General features: G+C 43.3%; 1 protein-coding gene across 2 annotated transcripts in view; it reads left to right on the top strand.

Moving 5' to 3' along the window:
• The window catches only part of KCNN3 (potassium intermediate/small conductance calcium-activated channel, subfamily N, member 3), a 280,297-nt gene extending 269,815 nt beyond the window's left edge, over nucleotides 1–10,482 (top strand). The window contains exon 8 of one of the 2 annotated variants that reach the window (XM_006861510.1): nucleotides 9,634–10,482. In XM_006861510.1, the coding sequence (XP_006861572.1) occupies nucleotides 9,634–9,930 (297 nt within the window). In that variant the 3' untranslated portion in view covers nucleotides 9,931–10,482. The remainder of the gene's footprint in view (nucleotides 1–9,633) is intronic. The other variant, XM_006861509.1, reaches the window with a different exon arrangement.
• The last annotated feature ends 10,427 nt before the right edge of the window (nucleotides 10,483–20,909 follow it).

The raw sequence follows: 20,909 nt of genomic DNA, 5'->3' as shown, positions 1-20,909 counted from the left end.
GAAAGGCACCTCCCCCTCCTTGGCCCCCTCTGCTCACTGCCGCTTGATAGAAATTGTGTATCAAGTGTACAGCCCAGGGCCAGGCTGGCAGAACATTCCAGCAGATGTCAATTACCATAATGGAACACGTTCCCTGGGTAAGCAAGAGAAACTCCCTCAAGCAAATTAAGCACCCTTTGAAAAGAGGGTGCAATCAGAGAAATTGCTGGTTGTGGGGCCACGTGCAGGCGCCTTGTTCAATAAAGGGATCAAGTCAAAGAAAGGGCCTCTAAGCCTATGAGAGCTCCAATCAGACATAAGTGGCTTGGCATGGTCAGGGAGAAGCCCACGGGCCTGTGTGCCTTTAGAGGAGGGACACTCAGGTGAAAAGCAGAGTCACCAAGAACCTGGAGGTGGGAGAAGACTGTGGAAACCACAGAGTATGTGGGAGAACTCCCAGATATTGGAATGTGTTGGTTATTACTCATGGGTTCCAGTATCAGAAACTCACTGGAATTAGATTTTTAAATGGAGGTTATAATAATATACATTTTTAAAAAATCTACTGCCATTGAGTTGATTCTGACTCATGGTGATTCTGTGTGTTTCACAGTAGAACTGCCTCCATAGACTTTTCTTGACTGTAAACTTTACTGGTGTGGCGCTGTACAAAACGCACTTGACCATAAGATCCGCTTGAATTGCAAGGTCAGCAGTTCAAACTCACCAGCCACTCCTAGGAAACCCTATGCAGGTTTGCTATGAGTCAGAACCGATTAATCGACACTTAACAGCAACAACAATCTTTATTGAAGTAAACCACCAGACCTTTCTTTCATAGTGCACTGGGTAGGTTCGTGCTGCCAACCTTTGGGCTTGCAGCTGTCTGCAAACTGCTTACACCACCCAGGAGTTATAACAATACAAGGGAGTCTCATTCCAGGTAGAATCTCAAAGCAAGCATGTGGTCAGGCTTCAGGAAGAAACTGGCTCGAGCCAGGGACCTGGAAAGCCTTCACTGCCCAGGAAGCATTCTCTCACTGTCTTTTCTCTCTCCTATTCAAGCATCTGCTTTAGTTCTCTCTTTCTCTCTCCCTTGCTCTTGACAGCTTTCTATGCCTCCTGTCTCCATGGCAGTCTATGGCAGGCCCCCAATACAGAGAGTACGTTTTATAATTCTAGCCACAAGTAAAAAATAATTGGCCTCCTGTTGGTCTTAATTCGAAATTCTCCAGAGAGATTATATGATTGGCCAGTTTAGATTATGTGTCTACCCTTGGACCAATCTGCTATGGCCAGGAAGAGGGTTGTATGGGGCAAACACTGCTAGGGGCCATCCCTGTGAATAGGGAATAGTCCTCTGAGCTTCAGTAACAGCCCAACACCCCAGAAGATACTCCAAGATCTCTCTTCTACAGATAGCAAGTTTTGTTGCCTCACCTCTCACTTAGCAGGATACACAACAGTGGCTAATGTTCTCCTAGATATTAGACAAACCAGACTTTCCAGCTTCATTTCTGCAATGCCAACCACTGCCTCTTACAGAGATAGGTCAGCCCAGAGCAAACTGGGTGAAGGAAGATATTAGTGAATTGGACAGACATTCATTTGAGTTGGGTTGGTTAAACCATAACTCACCAGAAGATCAAGTTGTCTGTAAAACAAGCATGTACAGGAAAGGGTTAAGGATGATGTCTGTGGGAGGGGGACACTGTGGGTGACCTGGTGGGAGATCTGGAGAGCAGGTGAGCTCTGGCATTCTTTATGTCCTTGTCTTTTCCTCCCAGGAGATTCACCTATGGTCCTGGTAGCAGTTTAGCATGTTTCTCACTGGTCCACTTTTCCCCCTGGCATCCTATCACCAGGCAACGAACACGGAAGACAATAATGCCTTGTTCACTATCTTCTATTTCTTTGTGTTTTTTCCATCCTCCCACTTCCCCGCCCTGCCCTCTGGTCCTCTCTAGATTAAGAATATGGTGTGTGGCCTCTAAATATTATTTTCTATATTGAATAGTAATCTTACTGGGTGACAGAAATGGCTTGGCCTCTTTATTTGATAGCTTCCATTTCTCCCATTGAAATGGAAAAAACATTCCTACCATCTGAGGCTCCAGTGATCAAATAAGATGATACCCATGAAACTGCTTTGTAAACTATATAGGCTTTTGCAAATGGTAGTTCTGATAATAGTTCTGGTTATAAATATGATGAGGAAACCAAGATCCAAAGAAGTAAGGTGACTGTCCCAAGGTCGGGCAGTTAGCAGTGGCCGCATCAGGGTTGAAACCCAGGGGCTGGGCTCAGAATCCAAAGCTGTCAAGATGCCCTTAGGGTCAAGTCCATTTTTGGTTCTGGACATTCTGGGAAGGATGTGCCCCTTGAGGATGATCTGTGAATGCTAATTTTGGAAGTGCTTTCTCTTCTAGAGTCACCCTTTCCTCTGAGGGCTTCCACAATACGGGGCCCTGCTCTTAAAACAGCAGAGCTTATGGGAGAGATTCTGCCTTTGTCTCTGTTCACTCTCCCTTCTGCTGCTCCAGTTCAGGGGGAGGGGGGCGGGTATGGAGTCAGCTGGGAAGATATCACTACAATTTCAACTCCTTCGATGACTTCTTCATATTTGTCACCTTCTTTTACACCTCTCTTTTCCTTGCATCTTTTTCACTCCCTGCTTCCTAGCCCCTGGGGATGCCAATGTTTTCTGCATCTTCCTTGAAACGTATGGTGAGATAGGATTGGAGTATCACTGACTGATCACCAGAATCCCAAAGAGCCACAATATCTTGGGAGGGGCAGAGAAACAGTCACACTGGCCCTCTGCCATTGTGGCCTCAGGGACCTCATTCTACAGCACGTGGGAGTGTGAAGACTCCCGGTAATCTGGCTCACAGGATAAGTATGCAGAACCAGGACGTCATTTGCCAATCCACCAGGAGAGACATGGCTACCATGTAGACTAAGACTCTCTGCAGACCAACACCAAACCCCAATCCAATTTGATGTCATTGAGTTGGTTCTGACTAATGGGGACCCATTACAGAAGGAGAGCTGCTCCATAGAGTTTTCTAAGTGGTAATATTTATGGGAGCAGACCGCCAGGTCTTTCTCATGTGGAGTTACTGGGTGGGTTTGAGCTGCCAACGTTTTGATGAACAGCTAAATGCTTAACCACTGTATTACCAGGGCTCCTTTTAAGTTAGTGGTTAAGCACACCCATTTGTTCCACTTAGGGACCTGCAGATCAATAGGAAGTCAAATTATCACCAGACAATTACTTGACAGGAGTGGAGCCAGAACCATGAGACCTGCCTCTGTCACTCAGTGCAGCCTAGCATCTGTTACCATGGCCTGCTGGGTATGCTGAAGGCAGAGGCCTTGCCACGGGTGAGGAGAGGGTGCCTCTCCACTTGCTAAGGTACATCCTCCCTGAAGAATGTTGGCATGGACTTTGCCAGTGGTTGCTTCTCTGACCTTCCTTTTTCTCTGCCATCTTTCTTTTCTTCCCCTCTCATTCCCATTTTCTTTGTCTGATCATTAATTCAACAAGTGTTTACTAAGCACCTAAAGTGAAGGCCAGTGTACCTATGACACAGATAGTCACAGTAGAAGTGAGTCAAGGGTGTTTGGGGAGTTTATAGGCTGGTCTTCTGACAGCCTTGGGGAGGAGAGAGGTCTCACAGATGGCTAGATTCAACCAGGGAGAGCAGGCCTGTGCTCTAGGCAGATGGAACAGCTGGGCTAACTGCCTGAAGGTGAGAGCTACATCACATGTTCCTGATGGCGGGTGGCTCGTGTCCCAGAGTGAGAGTGCAGAGGGCAGTAGTAAAAGATGAGGCTGGAGAAGTCAGTAGAAGACAGAAAGCAGAGGACTTTACCCACTACATTAGGGGATTTACACTTTATCCTGAGGGCTTTAAGAGAACAGTGACTTGTTCTGATTTGTGTTGTTGAAATATCCCCTCTGGCTGCAGCAGAAATATTTTGCGGCTAGGGTGTAGTCAAGGACCCCTTTTAGGAAACTGTTGCAATGGCTCAAATGAGAGCTGGCAGTGATTGGAGCTAAAATCACTTAGTTGCAATTCAGTGAGTTGAATTCAAGGGCTATTTAGAGGTAGAGTTGACAAGACTCTGTACTTGGGGAATGTAAGGGAGGAGAGGCAGGGGCCATCCAGGATGATACCCAGTCTGCTAGTCTGCCCAGCAGACTGCATGGCGGTGCCATTTATGGAAACAGGGGCCTCCTAGTAAATAGCAGATTGAGGGGGAAACGTGATGCATTTAACATGCAATCCCTTTGTTTAGCTCTGCTTTGGCCTGGTTTTAACTCTCATAAGGCAATTTTAAGGAGCTCTGGTATTGTAGTGGTTTCAAATTGAGCTGCTAACCTCAAGGTCAACAGTTCGAAACTACCAGCCATTCCATGGGGGAAAGATGAGGCTTTCTGCTCCTGTAAAGGTTTACAGCCTCAGAAACCCTATGCAGGGCCACTGTGAGTTGGAACTGACTCTATGGCATACAACAACCACCACCAAAGCAATTTACTTCATTATTTTTAAGTTTAATTTTATCCTGTGTTCCTTGAGAGCACCCCATTTTTGTTCACAGGCTCTCAGCAACTGCTTCAATATGCAATCACAAAACCTTACTAAGCACCAACTCTGTAGAGGGCTAGATGCTTGGCCCTCTCAGAAGTATGCTTTTTCCCTTCATATTGCTTTAAGAGATGTGGACATTTTTGTGGAGCAGAAGATCTTTCCCCATTAGTCAAAAGTAAAGAATGGCTGAAGGATGAAGGAGACAATGATGGCTGCCTGTACCATTACTTTATCCATCTGTTTGTCCTGTAAATTTTATGGGGCCAGTTCAGTGCAGACAGACACCTTTGCTAAGCACATTCAATCAAGCATCTTCTATGGACCAGACACTGTTTTAGGCCCTGGGGACACATCAATGAGCAACAGGCAAAGATTCCTGCCATCTAGAAAGAGGTGACAGACAAAGTCTGTCCCAAATTCATGGTGACTTCCTGCAGAATAAGATTAGGCTGTTGTGATCCATAGAGTTTTTGTCAAGGGGAGGTTTGCTTCTTATTCTGTCTTTGTCTGAAAACTCCTAAAACCTGTTTAGCATCATAGCAACACACAAGCCTCTCCTGACAAGCAGCTGTTATTGTACAGGAATTGAACTTGGGTCTTCGTGGAGGGTGAGGATTTTACCTCTTAACCACCACTTCCCTCACTGAGTATATTAGGAGGTGATGTTGTTGTTATTGTTAAATGTCATTGAGTCAGTTCTGACCCATAGCGACCCTGTATAGTTTCCAAGGAGCAGCTGGTGAGCTTGAATTACCAACCTTGCAGTTCAAATGGCTTTGCAGTCTGGTGCATTAACCCACAGCGCCACACCAGGACTCCTAGAAGGTGATAAGTACTATGAAAAGAAGAAAAAGCAAGCAGGATTAGCTGATTTTTATGGGAAGACTTAAAGGAGGTGCCTTGCTGACAGTGCCTTTGCCTTCAGCACACCCAGCAGGCCGTGGTAACAAATGCTGGACTTCACTGAGTGATAGAGACAGGTCCCATGGCTCTGACTCCACTCCTGTCAGGCACCTTCCAATGATAATTTGACTTCCTGTTGGTCTGCAGGTCCCTAAGTGGCACAAACAGGCTGTGCCTGACCACTAACCTAAAAGGAGCCCTGGTAGTGCAAAGCTAAGCACTGGGTTGTTCAGCAGTGGTCAGGTTCCCCGGAACACTGAAGAGTTGCCTGCAGGGAGGTATATTGGGGAGCACCTTCAGGACATACCTGTCAGGACCTAGGGAGGCAGGATTGGCCAGAGAGAGGGTTTAAACTGTGACAGTCAAGAAGATTGTAGCAGACTCCACAGGTTGCTTGGAGACAGACTAACCCTTCAGAGCTGTCCCAAATTCAGACAGGGTAAACTGGGGCTTTGTGCTTCCTCACTGACCAAGCAGGGGAGGACTGCCTTGGAAGCAGCTTCCTTTGGCTGAGGATCAAGCCTGGGGGATGGGGGTGGGGGGTAGGGAACTAACAGTGACTCATCACCAGACAACACCCCTGACAGCTGGGGAATGAGTGTCTCAGCCTGGGAAGGGGTCCCAGACAGGCCACCCAGCACCCACCTCAGCCTTCCAGGCAAAAGAAATAGATCTAAGACAAGAACCTGCCCACTGGGTATTAAGATCAGCAAGGAAGAGAGTGCAGGTTGCAGTGAGTACAGGGGTACTGGGGATAGGAGCCCATTGCAGTAAAGAGGAACCAGAGACTGTGGGCCGTTATAGAGATGGACGTTGACTCTGTTCTGAGTAACATGGGAGCCATAGCAGGGAGTTGAGCAGAGGAGTGGCGTGTTATGGCTTACATTTTACGTTCTGAGTTCTGTGTTGAAAATAGACTGAGGGGTGGGGACAATAACTTCATAACTATGCAAAGTTGTTATTAACTCTTACTTTAAACTCATATAAGGAGACTGAGGTTCAGAGAGGTTAAGTGGCTCAGGGCACACTGCTAGTGAGCTGCAGTCTTCGTATCTGAGCCTTGGCCTACTAATTATAAATCAGTTGCAGTGTTATTTCCCCACCACTGTTTTTTCTCTTTAAACTACATTTGATAATTAAATGCCAGCAGAAATAGCAATTGAGTGGTTGGGTGTAGTAAGACCAATAGGATGGTTTATGGCTGCCATTGAGTTAATTCCAACTGATAGTGTCCCTATCCAATAAGGTAGAACTTCCCCCACAGGGTTTCCAAGTCTAGGATCTGCAGAAGTCGATGGCTACAGTTTTCTCCCACAAATTGGCTTGGACGTTCAAACTGCGTAATGCTGGGTTCATGGCGGAACCACCACTGTGCCAACAGGGCTCCTTATTAAGACCGTTTAGAGACTCTACAAATATGCTTTTGAGTTATGGTGTTGGAGGAGAATATTGAAAGTGCCATGGGCTGCCAACAGAACCAACAGATCTGTGTTGGAAGAAGTACAGCCACGGTGATCCTTGGAGGCAACGATGGCCAAACTTCGTCTCTCATTCTTTGGACATATGGTCAGAAGGGACCAATCACTGGAAAAGGATATCATGTTTGGTAAGGTGGAGGGTCAGAGAAAAAGAGGAAGACCCCTAGCGAGATGGAAGACCCCTAGCGAGATGGATTGGCCAAGTGGCAGCATCAATGAACTCAAGCATGGCAACTGTAGTGAGGTTGGCCCAGGATTGGGCAGTGTTTTGTTCTGTTGTACATAGGGTTGCTATGAGTCGGTACTGACTTGATGGCATTTAACATCAACAACAAATATGCTTCTTCTTGTCCTTTATGCATGTGGGGACTTCAAAAAGTTTGTGGAAAAATTCATCATCTTTTTTTTTTTTTTTCAAGTTTTTATTGTGAATTAAGTGAAAGTTTACACGGCAGATCATCAGTTTTACATTCAACAAATCATATACTTTGTTTCATTACAATGATTATAATCCCCTCCATGTACCATCAGTTGACAGTATTTCTCTCTATTCATTTTAGCTCTTTTCTTTTTTTTAAACACTCAGGCATAGATAATAATTTAAACCACCAAAGAGCACATTCTGCAAGCCTGCCACCTGGCCACCAGCTCTCAGTCCCTCTCTTTCCATAAATCTAGAGTCCTCAGCTGCTGCTTCTTTCCATGTCCCCATCTCTGGTGTCACTCCATCTCTGGTGTCACTGCTTCTCTGGATTGTTGTTGTTGTTGTTATATGCTGTGGTGTCGGTTCCGACTCATAGCAACCCTGTACAGGGTTTCCAAGGCTGTAAATCTTTACGGGAGCAGAAAGCCTCATCTTTCTCCCGCGGAACAGCTGGTAGTTTCAAACTGCTGACCTTGCTTCTCTGGATAAGGTCCTGCATTCCGTTTGTGGTCTTCTCCCTTGATGGTCCTAGGGTCCTCTGTTTCTGGACTATAAGATTAACTACTCCCCACTTTCATTACAAAACTTCTATCTTTACAATTGTGACAGTCGCAATTAGTCATGATAACAATTACTCACTATTGAATCATAAGAATCTTATCCTCATCTCTTTTTACCAGACCCATCTAGACAAGATGAAAACTATTCTGTGGGGACTCTATCTTCCCCTGGACACTTTAAACTAAACTCCCTCTTGAAAACTTGTAAGCCAGTCACTTCATGCCTTCATTGCCCCCTCATTTTAGATAGCCAATGTCTAAGTTGCCCGTCTCTATCTACCCTGTACACAGAGGAGATAGCATTGATACTTGATGTGAATACTCCTTCCCTCTCTGTTGGTATTTTGAGCTACTACATCCATGAGTATAGGTCAAGTTCATCAAACTGTAGCAATTTACCCTCATTTCCTTTATCAAAAACATTTTTTTTTTTATTATCCTCTAGTCAAATTCTGATTATCAAGCCATTGAGGCTAGATTAAATGGGTACTATCTGCAAGTTTGGGCATTCTTGTGTGTCTCCCCTCACTTCATATCAACTGGATGCTTCACAGCCTTCAGTAGCTATGTCCTTGTACATGGGCTCAGGTGTCCCCAGATCTCACCAGACTTTGGACTCTTTTCTCTGTAATCTCCAGGTCAATGAGAGTTTATGGAATGCACTTGAACTTAGCTCATTTCTTCATTGCTGCTGTTCCCCCTCTTCGTCACTTATCAGTAGACCAATGTGATTGTCAGCAAGCTTATATGCCTGCTCATGCATTCCCTTTGAGTTTCAGTCTTGGAGAGGGCTTTGTCCTGAAGGGACTTGATTGCTTGCCTTGATGGCTTCCCAGTGAACAACTTGCTTATTCTCGCAGTAGCCAATCATACTGCCATTTTTTCCCCATTATGTTTTAATTCCATCTTTCCATGAAGTTTACATTTATGAAGCCCTCTCATATGTTTTTTATTTTTATGTTGTTGTTGTTAAGTGCCGTCGAGTCGGTTCCGACCCATAGCGACCCTGTACAGGGTTTCCGAGGGTGTAAATCCTTACGGGAGTAGAAAGCCTCATCTTTCTCCCGCGGAGCGCCTGGTAGTTTCGAACTGCTGACCTTAAGGTTGGCAGCCCGATTCGTAACCCCTACGCTACTTTTTTTTTTTTTATCTTTTTTTTTGAATCATGCTTTTTGGTGAAAATATACACAATAAAAAAATGCTCCATTTCAATAATTTTTACATGTACAGTCCAGTCACGTGGATCACGTGGATCGCATGCTTCATAATACTCATTGTTTTGTGATCTTTGAAAAACAAAAAAAAACCAACTGCCTACTTCAACTTCCACATCTCTGGGAAAATAAATGGCTTTTCCTTCCTCAGCCAGATCTAGCCTATGTGGTGGTAGTGGTGGTTATGTGCCGTGGGGTCGGTTCCGACTCTTAGCGGCCCTGTACAGGGTTTCCAAGGCTGTAAATCTTTACGGGAGCAGAAAGCCTCATCTTTCTCCCGCAGAACAGCTGGTAGTTTCAAACTGCTGACCTTGAAGTTCGCAGCCTGATTCGTAACCACTATGCTACTGAGCTCCTTAGCCTATGTGGATGTTACCCTTATTATAATGTGGAGGTCTGGTCCTCTTTTCCCCTTGCAGATTCCTCTGCGATGACCTGTGGCCACCCTGTCTCTTGCCTCTTGGTCTCTCCACACAGATGCAGAATGTCATGTATGACTTAATCACAGAACTCAATGATCGGAGTGAAGACCTGGAGAAGCAGATTGGCAGCCTGGAGTCTAAGTTGGAGCATCTGACCGCCAGCTTCAACTCCCTGCCCTTGCTCATCGCAGACACCCTGCGCCAGCAGCAGCAGCAGCTCCTGTCCGCCATCATCGAAGCACGGGGTGTCAGCGTGGCTGTGGGCACCACCCACACCCCCCTCTCCGACAGCCCAATTGGGGTCAGCTCCACCTCCTTCCCGACCCCCTACACAAGTTCAAGCAGTTGCTAAATAAAACTCCCCACTTCAGAAGCATTACCCATAGGTCTTAAGATGCAAATCAACTCTCTCCTGGTCGCTTTGCCATCAAGGAACTCTCAGACCAGGGACCAGAAAGAAGAGAGACCGAGCTAACTTACTAACTCATGTTCAGTCGGCGTGCTTGGTTTGATATGCCTTGAAACCAGAAATCTAATCTCTGTTTAGGTGCCTCTACTTGAGAGCGGGAAGAGGAGATGACAGGAAGCGACGCCTTTGCTGGCAGGGCCCTTGCTGCAGAGTTGTTGGAGAACAGAAATCCACGCTCAATCTCAGGTCTTCACATGGGGGCCGGGGGGTGGGGTGGGGGGAGATGCACTGAAGTAGCCAAGAGTGAAGCAAGCCCAGAAGAGGCTCCCGCTGCGGGAGGGGTCCTGTCAGGCATGGGGCAGGGGCGCCTCACCCTAGCAGGTGGTCCTCCAGCACATCTCTTTCCTTTCCTTTTGTCTAAGGAAGTGTCTGGAAGACAAAAGTAAAAGAGGGCTGCCCATAATTTGCTAAAATAGACATAATTCCTTATCATACCTTAAACAATTGTAAAACTGATTTAGACTAAAAAAACAAACAAAAAAAAACGACACAAATAAAAAGCCAGATTTCTATCCAATATTAATACCCATATAAACCTGTGAGCTTGCAAGTATATGAATGCAGCGCTACACACACACACACACACACAAACACACACACATCTCATATTCAACCCTAGTCCTTTTTTGTTTGTCCTTAACACAGATAAAAAGGGAGGCCTGCTCTCACACTTAGGCATTCTCTAAGTGTGAATTTAATTGGTTGGAATCTGAATGTGAGGTGTTTTCAGTTCAGATATTTAGTGTTGGCCACATTCTCAGCTGCACCAAAGATGCAGGTCCCTTTCAACACAATACAGATTGCTTTGCTGTGGATATGCACCATGCTTGGTTTGAGACGAATGCCAAACCAAAATTGTTGGCATTCTGAAGGGATAAGCAGGCTTCTAAAAATAACAGCTTCTGCAGAGATTTCTCCTTGCATCCAAACAAGCTGTGTTGCAATGGACCACATGACTAGGTGTATGGATTGCAGGGAGGGGACAAGGGATTTGTGCATGTGCGTGTGTGCGCACATACACACATATACAAGCAGACGCAACTCAATGGGACCTTAGTTACTAGAAGTACTGTTTAGGGTTTGCTAAGCTGTCTTCATCCAGCATCAAGGTTCCAACCCTAGACATTAAGAGTCCAAAGAGGCCAAGTGCCTCCCCTGAAAGCTACTCATGCTGGGAAAAGAAGCGATGGTCAGTATGGTCCCTTCTACCTGGCCTGAAGTCACCTCAAAATGTGTACTGTGAGAATAAAGGGAACCCTTAGAGAACATGAGGGTATAGGAAGATGACTCAGATTTGTGGTGCAGTCTTGGTGCAAAAACTATTATAATTCATTCCAAACTCCAGGAGAAACATCATCAAGATGCAGAGTAGAGACAGGCACTGTGAGGAGAGGGGATGTGGATGCAAAATGTTTTCCTTGTCCTATAATTTGACCATGCACAAATTTGTGACATGAAAACCATCGTGTGATTCATTACATTTCTCATTCATTGACTTCTGCTTGTGGGGAATTAAATGATACTATATGGAGTATTAAAGATTTACAGTCTTGGAAACAGGGTCGATATGAGTTGGAACTGACTTCATGGCACATAACCACCACCACCACCACCACCACCACCATACGAAGTATTGGAGTCCTGGTGTGGCGCTGTGGGTTAATGCACTGGACTGCAAAGTGGTTTGAGCTGAAAGGTCAACAATTCAAGCTCACCAGCTGCTCCTTGGAAACCCTATACAGGGTCGCTATGGGTTGGAATCAACTCGACGGCACTTAGCAACAACAACAACATATTGAAATTGGAGTCCTGGTGTGGTGCTGTGGGTTAATGCAGCAGACTGCAAAGCTGTTTGAGGTGCAAGGTCAGAGGTTCAAGCTCACCAGCTGCTCCTCGGAAACCCTATACAGGGTTGTTATGGGTAGGAACTGACTCGATGGCACTTAACAACAATAACAACATATGGAGTATTATATAGTATCACTTAATTCCCCACAATAGTGGAGTCCTGGTGTAGCGCTGTGTCTTAATGCACTGGACTGCAAAGTCAGTTTGAAGTGCAAGGTTGGTGGTTCAAGCTCTCCAGCCACTCCTCAGGAACCCTGCACAGAGTTGCTATGGGTCAGAACTGACTCAACAGCACTTAACAGCAACAACAACAACAACAATATGGAATAGTTCATCTGTTTAGGGTAGAACAAAAGAGTTCTACCTTTGTGTAGGGTTGTTCTGTTGGGTTTAGCTTTGTAACAAAACATCATCACCATTCCAAAGTCGGTGTCTAGCTGTGGGGGGTTTTCTTCTGCGGCACTGAGCCTAGTCCTCTAAGGAGAAGGGAAGAAATGATTGAACAGAAAAAGGCAGACAATCCTAACACTTAAATAAGGCCACTTTTTCAAGAAGACCTGGTCTCTTGCTAAGGTTTTTTTTTCCTTTTTGTTATTGCTACTGTTGTGTTTTTAGTAGTCTCATGTTTACCTTGATAACTCTTTCCAGCATCCTCATGGGTTGTTTTGCATATCATAGGTGCCACATTTACTGTGGCTTTTTGTTGTTGTTTGAACTAATGGGCACCTGAAAGATCCCCTCTTCCCATCTGCTCCCTTTTTTAATGTCTCAAACGTGGCACTGCTGCTTTCAGTGAGAGTTCAGCAGAATACAAAGAAAACATGTAAACAGATGAAATACTCATGCAGTTTTCCCGTGGTATTCCATTTCACAAAGTGAAGACCTAAGTGTGCTAACCCTAATCATTCAACCTACAGCCCTCAACTATTGGTTCCTACTCACTTTTTCCATTCTGCTGTTACCTTGTGGGGTGTGTGTGTGTGTGTGTGTGTGTGTGTGTGTGCATTTGGCCATCATGTCAATAAATGACATGCAGGATTACACTGCCACTCCTCCTGCCCCAAACTGTACACAGACTGTCACTGATCCACTATGGTCTGTGCATGATTCTTCTTTAAATATCATTAGTGCTATACACTCAGGTGAACCCTGAAGACCAAGCAACAACACAAGTTTAGGAGTGCCTGGAGTTATTGTCAGTAGCAGGAACCACTGGCATCCTAGAAACACATGGGCATTTGACTTGACCTATCGGTAGTGCAATAGCTATATATGGTTTTCATTCTTGGCCAAAAAGAAAAGAAAAAGATTTACTCTCCAAAAAATGATGAGTGATCTAATATGCATGCTGATTTCACAATGGTAAATGGAAAGCAACTGGTATTTCAGCTTTGTATGGGAAACGTACCCATTTCCCCGCAAGTACAATCAATCCTTGATGAATTAGGAATTTATTATCCAGGGCAAAATCACCCAGTTTCTCTTCCTGGCCACAATCTTTTGTCTGATTCCACTGCACCTCATCATCACAGATGGGGAAAGAGAGCAGGTGGAGTTTCATACCATGCCTTCTTGTCTCTTATTTTCAAGTTTGCTCGCACTGGAGGCTTAATGATTTATGTGAGAATTGGCTATATTTAAAAACTACTAATCATAGTAACCTCACTCCAATACTGAAAGGGTTGAGTTTTGCCCCTCCTGCAAGACTGACCCCAGAGGTAGATTCCCTACTATAATCTTTCTGATAACTCAGTGACAGGCAAAAAGTGCTCTAATAGTCTCTAAAATATACAGACACTTGAATTAGAAATACAAAGCCACACCCTCATCGCTTAAGCCATATTATAGCTTCATGTACTGTAAAGTCAGGGATGTACTGTGATACTTTAAAACCACTAATCTCAGTGGAATTTCAGGACATAGCATCAGTTGGCAAATCATACCAGAAAAGGAGATTGGCCCTCCTTAGATTGAAGTCCAAATAAAAGTCTGCACCTTTGCATCAAAGGCCACAAATGTGTGATCACCATCAACAAAAGGCCATCAAATGTCTATAAACTTTTCTTGCCATCTTTATAATATGTAACTTCATGACATCATATTTCTAGAAATGCTTGAATACTATCCAAAAGAACAAGAGGGACAAGGCCCTGAGTCACCATTGACTGTTTGACCTCCACAGGGACCGGTGATGTGACAATGACAACAGTCTCCTAAATTAGGAGATGTCGAAAATGTATGTAAAAGTACAGTCTAAAGTGCTGAGCAGGTGCAAAGTATTGTTATTATTAAAGGCCAACGAGGAACAGCACTGAAGAAATAATGGTTTTGATACATTTAGGGGTTCCCCTCTTAAGTTTCCAGTCATTTCTTTGTAAATAAACATTCATGGAAAAGATTAAAAAGAGATACAGATTCAGAAAAAATAAAACTTGAACATTGCATCCACATCTTTGGCCAATTAATATAAACATCTCATACCTCAGTTTCTCTGCTCTTAACGCTAATCGTTGATATTCTTGAGTGCAAAGTAATTAATAGGCATAAAAACAGAGTCACGTCTGTCATCAACTACAGCCCAGATGTGACTTTATCTATCTAGTCCACACTTCGACTTTATCTGGTCCACTTTGAAGGCAGTCAGTGCTTATCAAAACAGTAATTATGTATCAAATAGATAGTGGAATAAGCAACAGCAGTATGGGACTAATGCATAGTTCCAGGAGCTCCCATGCAGCCTAGGTTAAGAACCAGCGTTTGATTCCAGTACAAATGGTATTACTTACCACCACGGTACCACAACTGAGATCCTAGAAAGTCATTGCACTACCAGTAGGTTACTACTTTTTTTAAGTTACTGCTTTTAAATCCTAAAATTGTTCCCACTTTTATATGGTCCTTTTACTTCCCTGAAAATGTCTAGAAGCAGATTGAGGATCCATGAGTGATCACCTTGCTACCCCTACTGACTCTGCGAGGAGCCTTGGGGGTGATGCAATGGTTAAGTGCTCTGCTGCTCATTGAAAAGTCAGCAGTTCAAACCTACCAACAGTTCTGTGGGAGAAAGATGTGGCAGGGCAGTCTGCTTCCATAAAGATTACAGCCTTGGAAACCCTATGGGGCAATTCTACTCTGTCCAATAGGGTTGGTATGAGTCAGAATCAACTATGTGTTCGGTTTGTTTGGTTTTTTTGAGGGGTGGGGAATTGATTGCAGCATTTCATTTCAGTACCTTAGACAGCTTCCTGGTGGCTTCCTAATAGGGACAAAATAAACCCTTCTCACCCTCAGTACCAGTCTGCTTGATGACACTTTGGATGGTATCTCTTCCTTCTCTCCTGCCGCCAAAGTAAACAGTATGGGACTGGGGTCATTGATATATTAAGAAATGCATACTACAGGGATAGTGATATTAACTGTGTGCATCTGGTAGTAGAATATAGGTAAGCTCTCTTCATCCTGATGACTCGTGCCAGGCTGCATATAAATTCTATTAAGAACTTAGACTAGCACTGCACTTTTGTCAGACAAGTAATACGTAGATTTTTCCTGAGATAGACTGAAGCTTAATAAGAAGTACTCAGTGCAATGGTATATAAATGTATACAGATAGAGGAAAAAAAGTAATAACTGTGATCCTTTTTTCTTACACTGTTACTGGAAACACCCAAACATGAACTGGAGTTCCCTCTGCACAAAACCATTGTCAAATCTTCAACATATGACCTCCAAATCTAGGTGCCAAGTGCCCTGCGACAGTTGTTTACACACCTGAGAAATGCATTCTGGAAGCTGTTAATCTTGGGCCTGGACCATGTGTCTAAATAAACAACGGAGACATCGTGAATCGTGACCAACCAAGCTGGTGGGGGAAAAGCACAAAATTCAACACCAACCTGTAGTTATGATCCCAAAGAGATGCTGACATTTATAGCCAAAAAAAAAAAAAAAGTGGCAAATCAAATATGAATCTGATTGGAACAGCTAACTGCCAGCTTCATAGAAGAAGGACAGGGAATAAACAACATTCTCTATCTGTGTTATGTTGTCTTAGTTTTTGAATCTCAACCAGGACCAATCCACCTTCATCAACAATATTTTTTAGTGACTCAAAAACTCGACTTTGGTCCCAAACTCTCCATCGTACTGGCCACAAGAGAACCACAAAATAGAAAGACAGGGTGTTAACGGAGGAGACATTTTCATGGCAAACTCAGAAACTGAAGTGTTTGTATTCAGAATCGGATGAGCTTCTATACAAATTTGCATCTTGCCTCTGTACTGCTTGCTATTTTTTAATGATAGAAGAAAGCATAACAGTTTATTTTAACTATGAAATATATTGCTATATTATGAAATATATTGTAACTTTCAATTAACATTTTGTATCAAACTAGTCTTTAGCAGGTCCCGTGTCAGCCTGCTCTCCCAATGACTGTTTCTGAGTACACATCACTGTTAGTGATAGTCTGACACCCAGCCCAAGGGTCCTCCACCACAGCCTTCAGAACGGCCATATTCGAATTCTCCAAGACCTAAGCATTATTCCAAGAACATTATTCCAAGCTTAGAAGAAGAATTCCACCCTAAATTCTATCAAGCCATTTCAGAAGGGATTTTAAAAGCCATTACATGACTCCTTTAGTAGCTGTGCAAAGCCAGTTTAATGACAGTGAAGGCTCCTCCTCTATCAATGTAAAGGCTCCATCGCACAAATTATACATTTCAAACTCAAGTTCAGTCAACCAGTTTCTTTCCTTGATGATGTCAGAATTAGTCAGAAGAAGAGTCTTGTTCAAGTCTGTGGCTCAAAAGACTTAAAATTCAAGGCCTTGTGGGTTTCTTTATGTAAGAATAAGCTGGAATAGGAACTCTGGTAGCGTAGTTGCTATGAATCGGGCTGCGAACCGCAAGGTCAGCAGTTTGAAACTACCAGCTGTCCCATGGGAAAAAGATGAGATTTTTCTGCTCCCATAAAGATTTATAGCCTGGAAACCCTGTACAGGGTCGCTATGAGTCGGAACCAACTCCACAGCACATAACCACCACCACTACCAAGCTGGAATTAGAATTCTGCTTACACAGAGTCAAATGGGAGCCCAATGTACTTTTCTGAGTTGACAATACCCTGGAAAGAGCAAAGTTCCCATGTTTGTCATTGACATGGGGCACAACTCCTAAGGGAATGATGGGAAGAGGCAGGGCATGCACAGCAAGACCCCTTCTCTCCTTCTAGCTTACTCTAGATGGGAGGAAAGAGTTTCGCTCAAGATGTTTTCCTTTATGGAAAATTTAGGAGTTCTCTACTTAAGCAATTGATAAAACCCATTCCCTCCCTCTGATGCAAACAGCCAAGACCCACGCATAGGATTTCTCAGTTCCCTCCTTTGGAAAAGGGACCATTTCTAGATGAGAATGAGATGTGCTTAGTAGTGGTAACGAATCGGGCTGTGAACCGCAAGGTCAGCAGTTCGAAACTACCAGCTGTTCTGCAGTAGAAAGTTGAGGCATTCTGCTTCCGTAAAGATTTACAGCCTCGGAAACCCTGTACAGGGTCGCTATGAGTCAGAACTGACTCCACAGCACATAACAACAACAACAACAAGTCACAATATGAAGCTTTCCTAGAGTCAGGGAGTTTCCTCCCAATGAGGAGCCTCATTTACTCTCATTACTTTTGAGAGTACAGAGTAGTATCATGGTAGTTGAAACTAGCCTGCCTATCTCTCCTTCTGTCACAAACTCTGAAAATCCACACAGTACAAAACAACAGGTTTTCTTCTGGAAAAAAAAGAGTCTGGAATCCTCTCAAAGATGGGTTTGGATGTGTGTGTAGATAAAGCAGGGCCTCAATGGCATCAGTTCTTCGTACCATCTGAAAGATAAATATCCAAAGGTACAGCTTTTGTCTGCTTGTGTATCTGAGACTTGTACACAAGTTTTCTTTTTGTTGAGCTAAATGCACCAGTGTCCAGATTGCTCCTCAGTTACATGTCCAGCTGAGCTCCATTAAAGCCATGCAAACTCCAGGGGACCTGTTTTTGGCGGGTTATTCACTCACTAGGTCATGGAAATTAGGGTATTCTCAATTTGTAATTGACTGATGAATGCACTTGTGGTAATTGATTTGTCTCTTAATACTTTTGTTACTAAATAGGTAAGGGTTTTTCCTTATAGCACTTTTCAGACTGACTAAAGGCTTTTATGTTTTTAAAGAGCAAAGATGTTGTGATTTTTCCCTTCCTAGTTGTTATTGCACCTCACATCAAGGAACCCCTTTTCCTGATGAAGTCAGCTCTCATGACAGTAATTCAGCATGTGGGTAGATGATCTTGTTGGCTACTCAAAGTTTGATGCTATGGACTAGCAGCATCAGCATCACCTGGGAGCTTGTTAACAATGCAGAATCACAGGCCCCACAGTTGTTGTTGTTGTTAAGTGTCATCAAATCAGTTCCGACTCATAGTAACCCCGTATAGGGTTTCCAAGGATGGTGAGTTTGAGCTGCTGACCTTGAGGTTCAAACCAACCTGATGTTCAAGTGCTTATCCTACAGTGCCACACCTGGACTACATTTTAACAAAAATCAGCATTTTAACAAGATCCTTAGGTGATTTTGTCTACACCTTAAATATTTAAAAACACTAGCCCTACCACGACAAAATGGTAGCCAACCTCATTAATAATTAGATAATTAAACCATTGCTTCTTTGACCATTGTTTATGAGAGGATTTGATGAGGTTAAAAGGCATAGCCAAATCAGTGTCATAATGTTTAAAAGTGAAAAATCATGAGGACAAAGATAAAATGGTTTCCAAAATTCCACTTGAAGTCATGTAGTTTGGGTAAGGTACACAAAACATAGTAAAGTCAACAAGAGGCAGTCTTTCTCCAGTCTAATTTTAAAAGTTCTAACTTCACAACCTTGAGCACCTCCAAACTTCCTTTTTGGATTTCTTTTTAGTCTATGTTAGCAGAACCATCTGAATGCTAGGTGATCCATCAAGGCAGGTCTCACGGAAAGCCACATGGGTTCCCCTACTTAGAACAGATCCAAACAACTCCATCTCTTGGTCCCTGTGTTCCCTTCTTGAAGAAGTCAATATCCCTCCCACCAATGAGAACATCCCTCCCCTAGAGGAAACTCACAAGAGAAGTGAGTCTGTCTAGAAACATTCTTAATCTCTTTTTAAGTCAATGTTCTTACTCATTACACCAACTACAAACCCTCCAAGGTGGGCAAGGAAAGATGTGAATTTTGGTGTCATAAATTGATATGTACCCAGAAACAGTTATGTTCTAAATTAATGGCTTTAATCTGTTCATTGTAAAAAGTGCCTTGGACTTCAATCTAAAGAGGTCAGTATAAATATATATGTGTGTGTCATGTGTGTGTAGGCAAATATTTACATATTTATGCATACATAGGTGCACACACATATACCTGCACATTCATATATAATATATACCTACATATATAATTGCTTCATAATATATCATATTGCTATTTGCAGCTCCATTTCTTTTGTCTGGTCTAATGTTTATTTGTTTAGTGCAATCTTTACATAGAGAGGTTCTATTCAGGACATTGATGTATTTTTGTTTGTTTGTTTTTTACTTTTTATTAAAAGGTAAAGGATATTAAAAAAAAAAAAAAAAAAGTCAAGTGCCTGAAGGTTTTGAATGGAGTTGTGGTAAACTTTCTCGGGTCACCAAAGAGGAAACCGATTTTTCCTTTGGGAAACATGTTTCTGTTAGTTACTTTGTTTTACCTTGGGAGGGGGTGGGGATGTATAAATAAGAATGGTCAAGGTGATTTTGTAACTTCCATTATAATCCGTTTTTGTGGTCTCCATGATACAACAGCAAAAATTGGGTTCAGTCTGAAATCAGTCCAATTTTCTTCATACATCAGCATCAAAAGGGCTTGATCTTTCCATGCTGTATGTGGCTCTGTTGCTATTGTGACTGTGTACTTTACTAAGAGAAGACAGACTGAATTGTAGGGGTTAGGGTTTATATCAGCTCCAGATGTTGCTTCCTTTTAGGAGCATGCAAGGACAGAGGGCAGGTGAAGGTTGTGTCTTTGAAGGCTGGCGGAGGGGCCCCAGTAAGCTTGCCAGGACTTCATGGACCCTGCCTTTCGACAAGAATACAATCACCTATAAAAATCAGCCCCTCTCTACCTTAGCCAAAGGTCTTCTCATTCTATATGGTGTTACAACTTATAATGAACCAACCCTTTTGGGCCAGAAGCCCCCAAAGCTTCAGTGAGCATCTCTGGGTTTCCATGGTTTGGCTCATGAGCTCTAGGAGGCATTGTACTTCTTTACGTCAACAAAATCTTCTCTCTAGCTCCCTTCCCCTGTGGCAACACCCTCACAACAGCCAGGGTTAAGCCAGAGAGGTAATGTCCTGTTCAAAGTGTCAATCAGAAGAGACACTGCAAAATATCAAGGGCACCAGAAAGACAGCAGATCTCTCCAGAAGTCCCCATGGCTGCAGTCACATTTGTGGAATCCTAACTAGGAAGGCTAAGCAGCTAGGGGATGGGAAATTAAGTTCCCTAAATTGGTACTTCCTTTTCTGTAGCTCTAAACAAAATAATAATAATACAATTTAGGTGCTTTCCAAAGAGTATCTAATATTTGGGGCTTTTTCTAAGTTAGTAGACCTGAAAAAAATATTTTCAAATTTTTATCTAGTTACATTTCTGCTGCTGCTGTTCATTTTTCCAAAAATTCCTTATGAATGAATATGTTTACCAACTCAGTGATTGCTAAATAATAATACTTTATACTTATAAACAGTAACACCTAGCATCTAAGGACCTCAAATTTCAGTAAATTAGTTGTCACCCTGTGAGGTAAATGACAAATACTGTCTCCATTATGCCAATAGGAAAATTAGGCTGTAGAAAACTGAACAGTCAATGACTTGGCTAAGTCAGGAGTTAAACAGGAAGATACACCCTAGGATTTCCCAGTCCTGAATTCTGTTACTGGCCACCATT

The sequence above is a fragment of the Chrysochloris asiatica genome, unplaced genomic scaffold, assembly GCF_000296735.1.
Source record: "Chrysochloris asiatica unplaced genomic scaffold, ChrAsi1.0 scaffold00042, whole genome shotgun sequence".
Taxonomy (NCBI): domain Eukaryota; kingdom Metazoa; phylum Chordata; class Mammalia; order Afrosoricida; family Chrysochloridae; genus Chrysochloris; species Chrysochloris asiatica.
Note: the sequence above shows the minus strand (reverse complement) of the source record. Positions and strands in the feature narration are given on the sequence as shown.